The sequence below is a fragment of the Natrix helvetica genome (genome assembly GCF_964273705.1).
Source record: "Natrix helvetica genome assembly, chromosome: 2".
Classification (NCBI taxonomy): Eukaryota; Metazoa; Chordata; class Lepidosauria; order Squamata; family Natricidae; genus Natrix; species Natrix helvetica.
The window spans coordinates 55,887,341-55,906,458 of record NC_138552.1 but is presented as its reverse complement, the minus strand read 5'-3'; the positions used below and the strand labels follow the sequence as shown (position 1 = coordinate 55,906,458).

The 19,118-nt window shown below is 37.1% G+C and overlaps 1 protein-coding gene across 1 annotated transcript in view; it reads right to left on the bottom strand.

Moving 5' to 3' along the window:
- Positions 1–602: 602 nt before the first annotated feature.
- The window catches only part of HSD17B4 (hydroxysteroid 17-beta dehydrogenase 4), a 69,496-nt gene continuing 50,980 nt past the window's right edge, over positions 603–19,118 (bottom strand). Inside the window, exons 18-24 of the mRNA XM_081940625.1 lie at positions 15,329–15,398; positions 14,027–14,133; positions 12,980–13,066; positions 10,700–10,786; positions 9,182–9,320; positions 2,497–2,624; positions 603–1,109 (exon numbers count right to left, since the gene is read on the bottom strand). Coding sequence (XP_081796751.1) covers positions 1,020–1,109; positions 2,497–2,624; positions 9,182–9,320; positions 10,700–10,786; positions 12,980–13,066; positions 14,027–14,133; positions 15,329–15,398 — 708 coding nt within the window. The 3' untranslated portion in view covers positions 603–1,019. The remainder of the gene's footprint in view (positions 1,110–2,496; positions 2,625–9,181; positions 9,321–10,699; positions 10,787–12,979; positions 13,067–14,026; positions 14,134–15,328; positions 15,399–19,118) is intronic.

Below are 19,118 nucleotides of genomic sequence, written 5' to 3'. Positions count from 1 at the left end.
GACATCCAGTAACTTCAGCATTAATCCAATGGCAGAAATTAAAACTATTGCATGTTTCAAAAATATACTGTAATTTTTGCTTCTGGATTGCTTTAAATTCTTTATTATGACTGTTGTGTTCCCAAGCTATTAAGCTAACAAATGATGGAAGCTACTCTACTGGCAGGGTTCACACATTTTGCTAACCCATCATTTGATTAACTTTGACTTAATGAACAAAATGTTTACCAGAAGTTACGTAATATGCTAAATAAATTGCATTTCAGTTTAGAACGATGTGTGAACTAAATCTATGTTGGTATCTCCTAGGAACTATCATAGGCTAGAGATTAATGCACCAATCTCCAAAATTCTTCAACTTATATATGGTTTTTTTTCCTAAATAATAACTTATTTTATTTGTCTTTATTGCAGGTTGCAGACTAACCAGCATATCAAAGTAAAATACAATAAAATACAGCCCTCTCCTCTCCCTTAATATAACCAGTAATCAATCCCCAGTTAATTTGCTTTTTAGCAAATGATGAGTTCTATAGGCTAAGGAACTAATTAACTAAGAAATCTGTTTTATGCCACTGAAAGGAAGTAGAAACAAAATCAGCTGGTTAGTATCAAAGTTTATTTACCTACATTTAGATTTCGTAAGAAATATATTAATTACATTTTTAATTAAGAATAAGGAAGAGACATAAATCAAGTGTCCTTCCATAAGATGCTTTCACAGTGAATTGTATAATAAAACCCCATCATCTGCAATATTAAGGATACCAGCTGGAGGAGATCTAGTACAAAGCCTCGCAATATAGAAGAAAAGAGAAGGAACAGTAATAATTGACTGTCTGAATCTGCAAGAATCAAGACTACTTTCATCTTAGCAATAAAGTAGCTTGGAAATTATCTAATACAGAATTAGCATAACATTTCAGATTGTTCTAAAAAATGAAAGAGCGACTTTTTTCTCCTGCTAGCTGAAATTGTTTCTTTTTTGCTTCAGAAGGTAAATCATTTCAGCAGGGAATTCACAGCTTTGCATATTGTTGGAATATCGTCCCCAGTTTCTGGCTCAGCATGATGTTTCCTTTAACTTTTAGCTTACCAGTGATAAATGCCTATAAGTAGGAAGAGGAAAGAAAAACAATTAAATGTGCCTGAAAGTGGAACCTTAGAAACAGTTAAAACCGACTAAGACCAAATTTGCACAATAACCACAATTATGCTTTACAGTCTCATTACCCAGAAAGTCAAACCACTGTCGTGAAACCCCTATAACTGCAATGCTTTAATACTGTATTCAGGAAATCAGTAATGCTTCCAATATCTCTAAACACACAACCAAAAATTAAATCCCACAATTTTAAGAAAAAAAGGCTGAAATCTGGAGTCGCTGAAATCTCAACTGATGTGTAATTCTTGGCTAAGTTTATTTTTAAAATGGCTTTGATATCAGAGCTACTGTGATTGAAAATATTTCAAAATTGATGCACATCACATGTGAACACAACCCCACAACCCCAAGAGAAGGAAGAATTCAAAGGTGGGGGGTGAGACTTGTTGCATATATGGAACCCTTTCAGATTAAGGCATACCAAATTATATGAGGTTAACAAGAGACTTCCATATATATTCCTCTCTGCACAGTGAAAACAGTCCTTTTTCAGTTAAAAGAACATGAATGTATTGCTCTTTCCTTCCATTTCCCCCAAAGTAAAAACCTGGGAGGTAGTTTAGGCCAAAAGAAAATGATTGGCCTAAAATTATGTCTTTTTTTCCCCTACTTATCTTTCTTTTTCTTTTTTCATTTATTCCCACTTTGCAAGTTGATGTCATGCGGGCAGTGGTGGGTTTCAAAATTTTTTAGAACCTCTTCTGTAGGTGTGGCCTGCTTTGTGGGAGTGGATTGCCAGCCATATGGCCGGGTAGGAGTGGCTTGCCGGCCATGTGACTGGGTGGAGGTGGCCAACTTGTAAAATGTGGTGAAACTCACTTAACAACGCTCTTGCTTAGCAACCAAAATGTTGGCTCAGAAACTCTGGCATTTGAAGCACGCAAGTCTTAAAGCTGTCAAGTTACAAGACCCTTGCACCCCTAACCCTTTAGAAAAAAAACCCAGGGGTGTCCAAACTTGACAGCTTTAAGACTTGTGGACTTCAACTCCCAGAATTCCTCATCTCTCTCTTCATCTTGATGATGTGCGGACAGGCAGGGGGAGGGAGCTGGAACCGGTTCTAAACGACACTGTAGATTTGTGGAAGCTCTTCTATAGAAGAGGTTAGAACTGGCAGCAACCCATCCCTGCATGCGGGCCACATGACCGTGGACATGTGCTAGATCAACAGACCTTGAAACGAACATGAGCACCACCTTCTACACTTGGCAATGACTAGGCAACTAAAATCCACAGGGGCTCCTTTACTTCTACCAATTTACAAAAACAGGTAGCCGTCAACTTACAACCATTCACTTAATGACAATTCAAAGTTACAACGGTATGTATACCTTCTGTGGATTGATCTTGCCTAGTATTATGTCAATAAAGTCTTCATCTGACACAGTGAAAACAGTATCAGCTTTTCCATGGGCAGGTCCTTGGTATATCTGTCCAGGGCCATTCTTTAAGTCTATAGCTGGTGGGAAAAAAGATACCCAAAAGAAACATTAAGCGAAGGAAGAAATGTGGACTTAATTATTTAAAACTATCTGTAGGCGCCTTGGAGGGAAAAGTTAATGAAGAAAATAAGAGGGTTTTCTTCATGCTTCCTGGGAAACATATTTTTCCACCCAAAAACTTTAGTTCAAGATGGGTGCTATAGTAGATGATAGAATACTAGTAACTCAAGAAAATGAGTTTAATTTATACATTGAATTAGTTTTAACATATTTTTAAAAACTAAACATTAAATAGGAACTAATATAGTTACAGAAATTATGAAAACCACCCTCTTCCCACTTAGTTTCAAACTTCTAACCATAGACTTCTTAAATTAATTTAATAAAGCACAGAAGTAATAACATATACCTAATTATGTGCATCCAGTGCAATCATTCTAGTCATTACTCATTCTAGTTTCTGCATTAAAGTGTTAACAGAATGGTTGGAGTTAGGGATAAATGCAAAGCTTTCTATACCAACTTTTCCCCAGGTACTTGAGCCCGTTCATCTCATTCAGATCATGATATGCTGGTTAAATCACCAGTTTCCCAGAGACTACCTTCAATTAAGTAGCTCAATGAAGATGTTGTACATACACTTTAACAGCTATTTATTCTAGAAAACTTTCAGAAAAAGCACTGGGATGTACTGTTGTTTGTTGTTGTTGTTTGTTTATTGTTTATTGGATTTATATGCCGCCCTTTTCCCAAAGGACTCAGGGCGGCCTACAACATTAAAAAAAAACACATATTACAAAAGTTAAAAAGGAAATTAGATAGTGTATCCAAAAACAAACCCAATTAATATTAACAATAACATTTTAAAAATTAGATTAAAATTAACAATTAAATCAATCATTTATTTTATTTTGTTCAGGCTAAACTGAATAAGACAGATATTGGGAACATTTAAGGCATTTTTTTCCTAAACAGATATGGGCTGAGCTGTTAGTGGTATTTTCTATCCAACTGGAACTTGAAGTAATTCAAATAGAATCGTCGCCTTTCAATACGACTCACAAATTCCAATTGAATCTTGGATCATTTTCTAGTTTGAAATTTGAATAGCATCTTTGCTGATTTATCCATTCACGGGGTATGCATCATATTATGACATGAACATATTCTTCTCTTCTGTAACCCTCTAGCCAGTGAAAGTGACCAAATGTAAATAGTAAATGAACCGAACAGGCTTTTCAGAATTTAAGTTCAATGTCTGCCTAAAATCCTTCAATGTGACTGTTATTCACTGAGCATGCACTGACTACAACTTTCAATCAAATAAATAAATGAAAAATGCCTTAAAGAGAGGAGCCATGAAATTAATAAAAAAGATTGTGTTTTGGATTATGATTAATAACTTTAATCAAACAGATCTTCCAGTTCAATATGCCAATATCAACTACTTCAAGAACAATAGTCATGGAAAGTCATCTGACCCGACCTACAAGGGCAGAACATAGGACAAAGTCCAATCCACTCCATGGGTTCTTTGTACCTTCAAAAAGAAAGTGCTTTTATTTAAATTTATTCTATTTTAAAATGTTATTTTTCTTCATGGCTTTTTTTCTAGCACTTTTCTAGATTATCTAGAGCAATGATGGCGAAGCTTTATGCCTCGGGGGCCAAAATCACGTGTGTGCTGTCATACCCCCATAATTTAATGTCCCCCCGTGCCATGCCCCCTGCCCATGGGTGTGTGACCCCTCCCGCTGCCCTGCGCATGTCTGCACGGCTTCCTTGGAAGGGTGAAAACGGCCTCCCCTGCCCTCAGGAGGCCCTCCGAAGGCCGGAGACAGCCCATTTTCCTACTTCCGGTGGGCCTTGTAGGTCTGTTTTGTGCCCTCCCCAGGCTCCAGAAACTTTGTAGGAGGCTGGGGAGGGCGAAAACGGCCTTCCTGCCCTCCTGGAGGCCAGAAATGCCCCATTTTCTGTCTTCTAGTGGGCCTGGTAGGTCCATTTTTCACCCTTCCGAGGAGCCTGGAGGGGGCGAAAACCAGCCCAACACGCAAACGGAAGTTCGGGAACAGACTTCCGGGGTGTCCATTGGGTGGTTTTTCTCCCTCTGGAGGCTTCAGGAGGCTTCCCTGAAGCCCCCGGAGGGTGAATAAGAGCCCAACGTGCAAACCAAAGTCAATTCGCAAACTTTGGGTTTGCGCGTTGGGCTTAGAAATGGCTCCATGTGACACCCATGGCACACATGCTATAGGCGCGCCATCACGGATCTAGAATGTAGTAGGAAAAGTATTATTTCTAGTTGAGAATGGATTTTAGGAGCCCTTCTATTCTATCATCTCTTATTATATTTGACAACATAGTATAAGCAGTAGAGTACTTCAAGTTTTTCTACTCTATAATCTCCCAGGATTTGAAATGGGCACCCAAAATTAGAACCATGATTAAAAAGGCACAACAAAGAATGTTCTTCCTGCATCAACTTCAGATTGCCCTAGGAGCTGTTGATACAGTTTACAGAGGAATTGTTTAATGAGTCTGTCATTTGTACAAAGGTTGAGAAAATAACTAGACCACTCACATCTTGGACACAAATTGTTTCAACTCCTCCCCTCGGGACGCCGCTGTCTAACTGCAACTAGAAATAGGGACAATATTTTCCTTTGTGCATCACTGCTAAACACCCAACTCTCACAGTATTGTCTAAGGTCTATGCATATTTACCCATGTTGTATGGCTGTAATATTACTATTATCCTTCTTATCTTCTTTACTACCCCGTCTTATTGGTATTGGTATTCTGTTGCTTTGCAAGTACATTGAGAGCTTCTGCACCAGAGACAATTCCTTGGGTGTCTAATCACACAGTATTCTAATTCTAATTCTAGCTGTGGTGGTGCAGTGGTTAGAATTCAGTATTGCAGGCTAACCAGGGATGGGTTTCAAAAACGTTTACTACCGGTTCTGTGGGTGTGGCTTGTTTGGTAGGTATGGCTTGTTGGTCATGTGATGGTGGGCATGGCTTGTTGGTCATGTGACTGGGCAGGCATGGCTCCATGGTCATGTGACTGGGTGGGCATGGCCAACTTGATGTCACTCACCAGGAGATGTCATGGATTGGGTAAAATGTGGTGAAGCTCACTTCACAATGGTCTTGTTTAGCAACCAAAATTTTGGCCTCAATTGCAGTCATAAGTCAAGGACTATCCCTGCCTTCCTCTGCATGAAGCATTGTCCTAGTAAACTGCTTCTCCTTTCTGGCAATTTTCCTCTCTGTTAGAGGCACCAAAATAATCCAGACAATGTAAGGTTTCCTGCTGCAGCAGGGGGTTGGACTAGATGACCTCCAAGTAGCCTTCTTGCCACATAAAGGGAAAGCTGAGTCAACCTGTTGTTTTTTCTTTAAAACAGTTTCACAAGTACCCTGAATCTCAGCCATGTATATCTCCTTTCTTTAAGGAATACCACTATTTTTCAAAATGTCTGATTTTCAAAGTCCTATTTCTTGCACAAGTTGCCCTGCCAAAATGATCTATTGCAGGATACCTAAATTATTAGGTATCATGATGTTAGCAATGGAGAATGTTATGACAAAATTGTGTTCTGTCAATTCATTTTCATGTCTTGCGGACTTTCAGAGCTATTTTTTCCTCTCACCCCATATAAGGAGTGCAAAACCAAAGACAGTGTTAATTATTATTCTTGTACGAACCTGGAAGATTTAATTATGATGTTGTGGCAATCTTGCCATCATATCTAAACCAATTTTATTTTTTTAAAAAAATATTTTAATATAAAATAGTTTTACATTTACCAATGCACATGAAAAATCTGCTTTGATTTATTAGTTTGTTTAAAAATATGCTCCATTTACAATTCCATAACAGATGTACTGAAAGGGCTAAGTCATGTTACTCATTTTGAAGAACAGAGCTTGATCAAGGTTAATGAAACAGAAAACAATTATTTTTTGATAAGAGAGATTTTAGGATGTATAGGTAGAAATACTAGAACTCAGCTGAATACAAATTGTCTATGACAAGCGTATATCAATAATTTAATGTTTTGGACAAGAGTATAAGCAACGGTCAAAACACTATTGGGCAGTATTGAGTGTCAGGATTTAGTGGCTATGGTCCAGACAGACTTCGTGAAGTTTCACCAGCAGTTATGACTACGCAGACCACATTCAACAGTTCAGTGCAGATTGGTGAAGACTATCTCTGATTGGTTCTTTGTGCCTGATCTTGATTGGTCATTTTAATGGTATATATATACCTGATTCACCTATTGTTCATGCTGGTTGGTTAATTTCACTTGCACCAATTGGAAACTAACTCAGCTAAAGACCAATCAAAAGTCAAATCACCTGGTTATATAAAGCCCAGTCAATTTCTGCTCAGTTGCCTGTGGTCTGTGAAGAGACCACCTTGCCTCTGAAAATGCCAGTCACCCTTGTAGGTGAAAAATCAGAAAAAAAAATTACTGTCCAGATAAACCTGGAAGTTGAACACTGCCATGAAAGTCTACACCAGTACATACCCAGGAAATCCTAGATTCACATTTCACTATACCCACAAAAACACTAGGCGACTTGCTCTCTGCTAAACTATATCTCTGCTTATCATCAGCAGTATGGGATCATATAGTAGTACAGGCCAACTCTACATAGTTTCCGTTTAATTGAATTTACAATGCATATGTACAGGACTGGTTTATTGGTGTTCATATACACGAAGTTCTGGACACTTGAAAGATGCTGCATAAATATAAATGCTAAATAGCCTCACAAAGCTAGTTCATCAGGGGAGGAAAATGGTCCTGATTTAAACAGGGTATGCCTGTTTGTGGGAGGAGGGAAGGAGGTGGAAAGAAGGAATTGTCCTGATATATCAAACAAATTTTTGTTCAGCCTGCAATAAAATCTTGTTATTATTAAAATAAGCTGCTAAAAATTTCACAGTGAAGAATTCCCACTCCCATTGCAAATATTAATTCTAGTTCACGTACTCCAGCCGCTAAGGGACACTAATGAAATGAAGAGGTTGGCGTGATATGAGGGAGGAGGCTACAGACAATTGCACAAAGCAATAAAAGCTTTTTTGGCAGTCATGAATTTGGGAAGAATAAAATTATTGGCCATGTCAACCAGAACTGCAAATCATTTCCTTAAGGGCTTTCTCTCCCCCATCCCCTTCCTGACATGCAGCCCAAGGACATCAGGCAAAGTTGCCAGAGTTTAAATCACCGCCCACAACAGCTACAAACTGCAGGATTTCTGAAGGTAGCCAGGGCTGTCAGCAGCCACAGGGTCCAGAACCGCAGAAGGCCAGGGAACGGTGAGAAGGCAAAGCCAAGGTAGGCTGCAACGCATGGTTAACGATACAAGCAAACCTAGCAGGTCAGGCAGGAAAAAAGAAAGTGCCAGAAGCTAACATCTGTAGTTAAATTTCAGTTTTACTAGCTATTAACAACAGAGGACCCAAGAAGAAAGGTTGTGGGGAGTAACAAAAACTCAAGTAAAGACAAGCAAGCAAGCAAGCGTTAACCAAAATTAAACAAAAATAGGGGGGGGGGATTACACCCAGGTTTGTTGTCATAAAAATGCCATTCTGAAAGGGTAAATTCAGTGGTGGGATTCAAATAATTTAACAACCAGTTGTCTGCCCTAATGACCCACTGGGTAGGCGTGGCTCAGTGGTCATGTGACCGTGTGGGCATGGCCAACTCAAAGTCACTCAGGTCGATGGGCGCTTCGCCTTGGCTGTTACAATGTAATAAGGGCTAACCGGAGAGGCAATTTCTTTAAGCAGTGCAATAAAGATGAGGCAAGAAACAACACCAGAATGTTTTCTTCCTGCCTTCCTTACGGGATTAGGCAGGTAAATCCCGTAAACCCTGTAAAATGGGAAAAAACAAAATGAGATTTCTTCCAACAGCCGGTTCTCCAAACTGCTTAGAAAGTTAACAGCCGGTTCTCCCGGATACGTGTGAGCTGGCTGAATCCCACCACTAGATATTCAGTATGAAAGAAAGGCAGAATTTAGGACATAATAATGTTTTGGTCAATCTATCTCATGTCTGAATTGAAATATTAACTAGCCAGAACCTATGCATTTGTCCCCCCCCCCCCCATCTTCCTCAGACAGATGCTGACCCAGAGGCTTCAGCATATGAAACTTTGCCTTTTAAAATGGAAAGCCAAGGATGGTTCCAGAAACATTTCTGCTTTGGGCCTCAAGACAAGGTAAGTCAATTCCTTATGCACTTACTATTTTTGCTCACATAGTATATTCTGTAGAGACTGTTTTAGTTTTCTTCTTAAAGGTAACTTCTGAATTTAAATCTTGGCCGCATATAAAATATATAATAATAATATTAAATGTTTATGATCTTGTGGTGCCACATTACCATGTCCATGGCTGACAAAGGCACAATTACAATTACAATTGTCAGCTCTAGGAGAAGTGAACATTATGTTGCTGCTTTTCATGTAGCGGGATTTAGAAACAAGATTCACTAATTCCATTAGAGGACATAATAAGACACTCCATAAATTAATTAATCTTGCAACTTACTCCACTGCACTGCAGGCTTGTTATCCTTATTGATGTTCCACTGAAATACAGCATTTATTTTCTTCACCAGCTCATTTCCAACTTCTTTGATACGGCGACCAATTTCTTCAAAAATAAGATTGCTCTGCAACTCTGTTGCCTAGCATATAAATGGAATGTTCTCTGAGAGATATTGTGGTTACCAAATCACCCAAGCCCGGCTCACGTCCATATTATTTAAATCAACCACTTTTATATAACATTATAGCCCTCCCCCACTAATAGAGAATAACTAAACTGAAAGAGAAATGAGATCAATATGCTACTATTCATTAAATCAGGCAACAATTCAAGTCATTCACAACCTGGTCATCTTGTGGCATTACCTATAAAGCCTTATATGGCATAGGATACAGCTACTTTGAGGCACTGCCTATCTTCCCTAATATCTGCCTGTCGACTTTCATCCAATAGGGTTGCTGTGCTCTTTCTTCAACTGAGCAATGCCATCTGGAAGTGCACCTTCCTGTCCTGTGAAATGAGGTTTCTCCTGAGATGCAGGTAATTCTCATAGTAGTAATGTCTTGGAGAGCCTTCAAGACTTGGCTCCTTTAGGACTTTGGTTAGGAAGGGCATAGCCTCTTTTAAGGAGAAGGTGTGTGATTTGTTGCTGCCTAATTTTTTCATCCACATTTTTTACATTTCACCATTTATTGCTGTGCTGTTTTATAGTTCTAATATTTTTCTTATGATCAATTGAGCAGTGTACAAAATAGAAAGATGTAACAGAATAGTAGAAACATACCAGATTTTAAGCTAAATCATTATGGAAGACTACTGTGTAGATAAACATTTTGCCTATCACACAGTCTGAAGACAAAGTATTTTTGAACGTTGTAACAACCAAATATATCGGTTGACTTAAAGAATAGAATCTATCAATAGAATGCATTTTTCCTATTTTTGTCATGACTCTATATACCTCTAGGATTGAGGTATATTCAGGGTGTAGATATCTAAGTCTATTTCACTAATTGTAATGCTCTGATACACTTTGGGATGTAGCCCATTTAAGTGATATGAAACAATTTAAAAGTCTTTTTTTCTAACCTGAAATATCCTCCCTTCCAATTTATGTTCTCAATCTCTCACTCACCAAAGAAAATGCCAAGTGAATGCCAATACTATTGGATTAAAAATACACCGTTCTTATATGTTTGAATATTATTAATAAGCATTGATGCTCAGATGTAGAAAGGGTTCAATTGAGAGAACACAAGAGTTGACCATATAACTAGCAAGAAGAATATGAGTGGCTAAATGAAAGTGGTCTCAACAGCTTAAATAAAATGCAGAACCAGAATTCTCACAGAGCAAACAAACAGATATTGGCTACATGTAAACAGGCAACACAAGTTGGCTTTTTTGTGGAAGTGTAAATGCATATACAAAAGCTATTGCTATTTCTGATGGAAAGCAGACATAAGAAAACATAAATCTGGAGGCCATCATACCAGAGGCTACTTGTGTTTTTCCTACCTTAGGCTCCTTAGCTGAAGGCTGCATAGAAGATGACACTAGATCCACATAAGCTCCTACAATTGCAACATTCCCAGTTTCTTTGACCTGTAGAAGGGGAAAAATGGAAGTGGGTTTTTCATCTCCATGACATCACAATTATAAACAAGGTTAATTGTTATGCTTTATGCCAATTGAGAAATCCTCTCCATTCCTTTCATTGCACAATTTAGGTCAACAAACTAAGCAACAGTATGAGGGGAATGAAAAAGTGAAATAATTAGAAATCATAAAAAAGCAAACCTTCCTAAACATAAAACAATTGTGCTTGCAACTATTCATTATGATAATTCAAGCATCAGTTAATGAAAGAAAATCTACAACTCCTGACACAATTACGGATAAAACCCACACGCACAGAAAAGAATCACTTCTAGTATTAAATGTAGATTTATAAAGAGCAGGCTGTATATTTTAAGCAAACTGCAAATGGAACAAGCTTCTAGCATTTAATAAACTGCAGCCATTTAACTTGGAATCTGTTTTGTTTGTTTCAATAAAATACACTTTACGTTTTTCAAAATCTTTATTTACTTCAACAATTCCACAGCAATAGCTCTTCTCAGTTTCCTGTGGGCTTTTTACAAAAATACAGGAAGGAAATGTGTTTTAGAAAAATTGAGATGAATGAAAAATAAAAGTTGGAGGGGGTGGGTGATGCCAAGAGACTCCAAGCCAGGGGCAGTATCAACAAAGTCTATTTACATGGATCTTTTTTTAAAGGCCAACAAAGTCTGAGTGCAGCTTTTAAGAGAAAAGAGATTCAAGCACATGAAACAGGAGCTTTTAAAAGCTATTTTAATTCTTTTCTCCCTGACTTTTAATGTAAGTTTAAAAGACAAGATAAACTCTTCAAAGCAATGGCACTTAAATTGTTACATCAAGTCGTATGAAGAGAAAAAAAGAAGTGAAGGCGATTATCTAGCAATCTGGCAGAACACATAAGGGTTTACATGACAAAAATCCTAGTTTCTAGTTATCTGCAGTTAAAAATAAGGATTGGGGAAGTGATCAGAAAAACTTTCTTTAAACCTCAGATTGCTCCCGCCAGCTAGGGCAGGAAGTAAGGTCAAGTATCTTATGATATAAAGTAACTCTAAATTCTCCATTCCTTTCTTTCTTTCTTTCTTTCTTTCTTTCTTTCTTTCTTTCTTTCTTTCTTTCTTATTATTTATTTATTTATTTATTTATTTATTTATTTATTTATTTATTTATTTATTTATTTATTATTTGTTTGTTTGGTTGGTTATTTATTTATTTTTAAGCATTCATTAGTGGGAAGACAGCAGCATTGACCAATCAGTCAGTTTTGGAGGACACAACAGAATGTCAAGTGAAATTTCCTCAAGGGCTTTACTTAGCGGCAGGTTAGTCAGGAAGCTGGAGAACTAGTTGGAAGACATGCAGAGAAGGCCACCATGAACCAGAGTTCCATTCCACATTGACTTGTCCTGTCCTTGTCTTCATTCCTATGTTTGCCCATGGTTTAATACAAATCATGCCTAAGAATAAATGTCATTATGGCTCCAACCCAATTTTGTCAATGGCCATACATGCATCTAGATATTTATTTTAATCTCGAACATTGCTTCTCTTAGCCCACAAGCAACAGCAACTTACCAAATAGGAGTAGAAAGGATTGTCCAGAATGCCAGAAATACGAAACTATTCACTTTTGAAACTGAAAAAAATACTGGTGCAAGCAAACCACCTCAACATGGAACCTAGACATATGCTAGGCAACTCACACTATTCTTGGTCATGAGGATTGGAACTGTAACACAGCACACCCAGAAGACACAGTGTAGTGTTAAAACAGGTTTCAAAATGGAAAAATGGAACTGGGTTTATTGTTGGATACACCATGTACAGTAAATGCTGGCAATTACAGGGGAATGTTCAGGGAATGAGAAATCTTCATTATATTCTAAAAGTGTTTCTATTGTTAGTATTGATTATCTAAAAACAAAATATGAATAATATGAACATGTATCAAAATCTATCGGCTGAATTTAAATATATGCCTACATGATTTATCCTTCTACTTTTCATCAAAGATTTTCCTTATCCCATATCTAGAATTCTCCACATGCAGTTTTAAACAGTTTTAGACACTAAAAGAAGTTTATGCTTATATGTTTAGGAACTCTGCATACAAAAAGAAGCATCTTGGTTTCTTCTGTTTATTCCCCAATGAAATCAATGAGATTTGTACAAAGGCTATACTTTTGAGACTCTGACCTTGGTTTGAATGTGAATTCTATTTCCTTCCTTCCACATTTCTGTTTGCAAAGTTTGCCCTGGGAAAACTGGTTTTGCAAAACGAATCTGTCATAAGAAAAAAAAAATCAAAGAAATTACATATAGGTAAAACATAACTGCATAACACAAACATTTGCAATTTCCGCATTTTTGCTACAAGAAGTCACATGTAAGAAAGAAAGAAAATGCAGACAATTTTGTTGTGAAGATCCTGCATAACTTCATAAAGCCAGTATGGGCATCTAAGGTGTTCTAGGTTAGGCGTTATCTGTGCCATGCAGATATGGCTAGGGCAATTGGTAGAGACTATCCTACTGCTATGACCTCCTCTTTTTTATATAATAACTGAATTATCAGCATGCAGAAAATAAAAAGTGAAAATAGTTTTATGGAAACTTTTCATAAATGTAAACTGTATTTAAGAGTTAATGAAAAGCAAAAAAAAAGTATATTACATTAACTATTCTAAAAGAAAACATGATTGGTGCATATTTGTATATTTGAGGCAGGTTTGGAAATTTAATATTAAGAAAAGCAAATAATGGTTGTGAAACTACTATCAAAATTAAGTCTCACTGTGGAATAATTGCTAGGATTGGATATTATAATAAGCTAGAACCATAGAGTCTTGAATTATCAAGAAATCCACTTGTTCCTTCCTGCAGTCAGGAGAAGCTCAAAAGTCATTACAGTTCAATTCTTGCTTTATCGCTGCAGGAGTGGAAAATGTACGGTCCCCAGAGCCTGCTGAATGACATCTCAATGATGGATGAGCCAGTGTGGCCCATGATAAAGGGTTCTGGCAATGATAAGTCAGAAACATCTTAGGAGCCATAGGCTCCCCATAGGATGTACCAAACTGGAAACTGAGCTTTGCTTGTTTAAACAAAAATAGTAACTTAAAAACCAAACAATGACTTTTTCTGGCTTGTTTGAACAGCATAGCATACCACTTTTGTAATTTTAAGAACTGTATTTAAGAAAAGTAATCTTCTATACTTAATGAAAACAGGAACACATACAGACCTTAACTGCCTTGAATTTGGTCACATCATTATTAGCAAAGTGTTTCAAAACATGCCTGGCAGCAAATCCCAAAGTGCAAAGTCCATGCAATATGGGTTTCTGAAATCCTATTAGGAGAACACAATTTTTTTTCTAAGAGTTTATTTCTTATTTACATTCCTCAGTTTAAACACAGACTCTAGGGATCATGAGTATTTATTGTTTTACAAGCCTATTCATATGCACACACGCACACAGAGTTAGAATCTGTCTGCCAGCAAAAATTCTGAAATTAGTACAGATGGCTACATGAAATAATTGCAATATAACACATTGCTGGCTAAAGGACTGTAATCCGGTCACTCTCCAAAGCCTCAACTGGTGCATAACACAGCAGCCAATTTGCTAACCAGGATTCACAGTGTGGAACTGGAGAGAACAAAGGATATATATCATCAGATCAAAGCCTGCCTTATGCAGTTTTTTGATCCATGAAGATACCAACAGAAAGCCAATAAACAGGCCATAACTATAAAAGCACTGCTTGTGGTTTCCAACAGTTGCATATATTGTAATATATAGCCTTCTAACTAGGACTCAGAAACAGCTTTATCCCCTATGAATTTGCCCAATCTCCCTTTAAAGCCACCTGATGTTAGAATTTGCAACATATCTTGCAATAGTAAATTCCCTTTATTTTTTCGGGGAAATAAAAGGTACTGTGCAGTTAATTCTGGTTGTATTTAAATGCTGTGATCTATGAATGTCTTGACCTCCAGTGTATGAAGGACAATATTCCCTTTTAGGAAATTTCTTCTTTATTACATTCTACTTCCAGGCTGAAAAAGTGGCTAAAAATATCTGCTTGGTGACTCCCTGTTTATGGAACATCTTTTCCAAGAATGCAGCGTTACTTTTTTTCTTCTTTTAGTATTAGATAAAATTAGTCATTTCTCCCACCCTTCAATGTTTCATTGTTTCAATCACCACGAGTTAATTTTAGATAAATTTAGTTTTCTCAATGCACTCAATATTTCTTTTGATGACTGTCTCTAATCTTGAAGAACAGTAATCCCCCCCCAAACGGTTGTTACTGTTATACATTTGAAACATTATTTCATGCCTCTAAAAACACCACCGTATTTGACATAAGGGAAAAACAAAAGCAACTTACAGCCATTTTATATCAGGGAAAGAAGACTGTTTGCTACAATTCAAACATTCTAGCACTTATTTATATATATTTGTTTTTCAAAAAATGACATTTTTGTTTTTAAAAAAGCAATAGTCATTCATTTTCTTGGAGAAGCTACTCAAACTCACCTCCAAGGGCTGCAAACCCAGGGTCAATGTGCAAAGGATTCCAATCGCCACTAAGCCGATACAAGGCAGCCTGCAGAACAAAAATCATTCGAAAAACATGATCAACAAATAAATAAAAGTTTACCTTTTTTTTTTCCTGGTGACTAAGAGCAGAATCTGCTCCAAAATGCATTCATTTGCAATGCACTCTACAGTTTCTCTTTCCATACTGACGGGAAATAAAGTGACTAACATCAATAAAACAAAAGTTGTTAAATACACACAACAACAAATTTCAAGGAACAGAAGCTAAGCAGGAGGTGTCTGTCACAAGGCACATCACTGGTGCTGTAACACAACCAAACAGGCTCAATTCAGTTGCATTTCTTGGCACAACCATCAAGACAGAATGGAAAGTCTTCTGTGTTTTCATCCTTCAGAACAGATTGATGCAGTGTACGGAGTGTATGTCTCCCGATTCGGCTCAATGGGCTGGGATGGTACATAGAATGAGAGATGGAGAAGGTTTCTATACAACTTTATTTTGAATCAACTACTCAACCACAACAATTTGTAAACAAACAAAGAAAGAAATTGAAGCATGTCAATTGAGCTACCAATTACAGTGTCAAAATCTGAGAAGTTAGTTCCAGTTCTGTTTCAATATACTACTACTGCTATCGATATGAAATAAAATGCTTTTGGAATGTTTTATTTAACATGTCAGCTAAGCCAACTATGGCATTTTGCAAGACTCTTCCAAATGCTCTATTTGACTTTTTTTTTCTTCTTCACAGTGTCCAGTGAGGTGATTGCGTCTATCTGACCTGAACTGGGTTCAGGGAAAAAAGAAAAGCAGGTAAGAAGAGTGAAATCAGTTAACACAGAACTTAGATGATCACTCCCAAATCCTAGGACTTTAGGCTAGACAGAGAAGCTCCAAATCTTGGAACAAGGCAACATCAAGCCACTTCTGCATTATCGCCATGAAACCATATAAACAACACAACATTGCTAACCGTGAAGTTCTGTTTAAAAGAATATTTGCTTTTGGTTTGATAATAATGAGGAACCATCTTCTGTCCAAGGAGAATGATTAGTATTCATTGAATTTAGATTTGAAGAAGAGACCAAATGTTATTTGGAGTATGACAAAACTTAAGATTTCCTAAGCCTTCAGGTATGTCTGTCTTGTGTGTAATTAGGTTGTGGTGTTTTGGTTTTGTTTTGCTATAGGGGCTGGCACCTGAAAAATGAGTTTGCTATTGTTGCACACACAAACATGTGTTTGTTGCACACACAAACATGTGTTTGTAGCACACACAAATATGTGTGTGTGACTGTGTGAGTGTAATTGTGGAATTTGTGTGGGTGGAGATATATAGTTGTACCAAATTCATATTTAAAAAGACACTTCAAAATCAAGACTGATGCTCTAAATATAACCAACAGCAACATTTTGGATTCTTTTTCTTCCATGAAAACCTTTAGCATTTATGCCACTCTTTATTTCTTTTCCGTCTTCAGACTGACCCTCTGGGCAGAGAATATTCTTTAGGCACATATTAATATTCTTTTTCCATAAGCTACATGTGCAACTGAACAAACCATAAATTTATGCATCATGTTTCTTCCTGATAATCCAAATGCTGTTTGTTACTGCATATTTATATCTTTTCAGCTTAAGAATTGCTATTAATTTTGGAAAGCTAAGATTCTGGTTTTGCTGTATAAATTTTTGACAAGATGACTGACACATGAAAGAACTCAATGGGATCAGATCTGCAATGCTGTTAAGCTGTGAGGATCCAGAAGAATCACTTAGGTTCTTGCATGTGATTCTCCACAGCTCATTAAAAAAAATCCCTATTATGGTACAGTAAGGTCATCTGCGTCAGGACATATATTTACTAAATTCCACATCTGAATAAAAGAATTAATTGTAAATATAGTGACATAGTAACTTGTAAATATAGTGACATGGTCTAAAGAGATATATTTGGTCTTTGGTCTACAAACTGCACTGGAGGAATCTTCAGTGGAAGAAAATAACAGTCCACCATATCTGGAGGTTGACGAAGGCTGATGTGAACCTGCTCATATGTTAGTATATGTTACTTTACCATATAAATGAGACATTTAGGACTGATGGAGAGCAGGCAGCAACCAGATGTTTCTTAAGGTAGAACTAGAGTGTATAAGAATGCAGAATTGTTCCAGAAGCATAAAGGTTTCCCTCGCACATATATGCTAGTTGTTCCCAACTCTAGGGGCAGTGCTCATTGCCATTTCAAAGCCGAAGAGCCAGCACAGTCCAAAGATGTCTCCATGGTCATGTGGCCGGCATGACTAAATGTCGAAGGCACATGGAATGCTGTTACCTTCCTATTTTTCTACTTGCATTTTTTATATGTTTTCGAACTGCTAGGTTGTCAGAAGCTGGGACAAGTAATGGGAGCTCACTCCATTATGCGACACTAGGGATTCGAACTGCTGAACTGCTGACCTTCTGATTTACAAGCTCAGCATCTTAGCCACTAAGTCACCACTTCCAGAAGCATACAAATCACTTTTTATAGATTGGTATGTACAACTTGGCTTCATTTGTTTGTTTATATCCTGCCTTCATTATTTTTGTAAATGACTCAACATACTGGTATCTAATACTCCTCCCTTCTCCTCCCCCACTAAAACAACCCTGTCATAAGTCAGCCAGCTGGTTTTCATGCCTAAGGTAGGACTAGAAATCACAGTCTCCGGGTATCTGCTCTGGTACTTTAACCAATAGACCAAACTGGCTCTCAAATTTGCTACTTGCTTAATTAATGTTCATACTTCCAAAAATCACTTTGCCATGTCAAATGAGCCTTTCAAATTCTGTCTTAGTTAAAAGTAATTTAAAGCACAGATAAAATTGGTGAAAGGGAACTGAAAAACAAAAGAAAGAAAAATATGCAACTTTTGCATGCCCACAACAATGGTATTTCCTTTCATTTTCAATATCATGTAAAAATGGATCCCTCTCTGGACCATGACAAAAATCAAATCATTAGGAGCAATAGACTGAAGTCAGTTGTGATATGGTTCGATTGTTCTCCAATTAATAACAGAAACTGTCAAATTTTATTTCCTAACAATTTAGACGTTCTGCCAGATCAAAAGTGGAAAAACAATATCCAGCCTGTCTGTAGTAATTTTTCAGTATTGCCAGCTGTCAACAGTAAAGGTTACATGCAAAACTAACATAAATTGAAGCCAACAATACCATAATGCATTATTTTATGAATGAGAGAAAATGAACCAGTCTCTCCCTTTCTCTCAAGTAAAAATTGTTTTAATCAAATATACCTGCAGATCTAGAATAAAACAAACAATCATAGTGGCATAGTATAGATAAATAATTAATAAAGGTAAATTGGAAGATATGTGGATCCACAACTGAATCTCTTATCCCATTCCACTTTGATAAAGACCAGTCCTGCCCCTATCTGGTGGAGGATTACAGTTCTCAAAAAAGGAAAATGGTGAACACTTTTTGTTGCAATACTTTTTTTACAAAAGCACAGAAAATTCTTCTCTTCCCTTAATTACAAAATATAACACATTATAACAATGCAAGTGTACATGTGGCATTTTATAGAGCTCTTCATAATAAAAACTGAAAGAAGCTATGTGGATGGGAGTATCACGTGCACATTTCCCCATTTATCTATTCTTGTGTGAACACCTGCACAGAACTAGGTTCTCATTGGCCTCTTGCTATCAATCTAAAACATACCTATGAAAGGCTACATTTACTGTAGCCAAATTC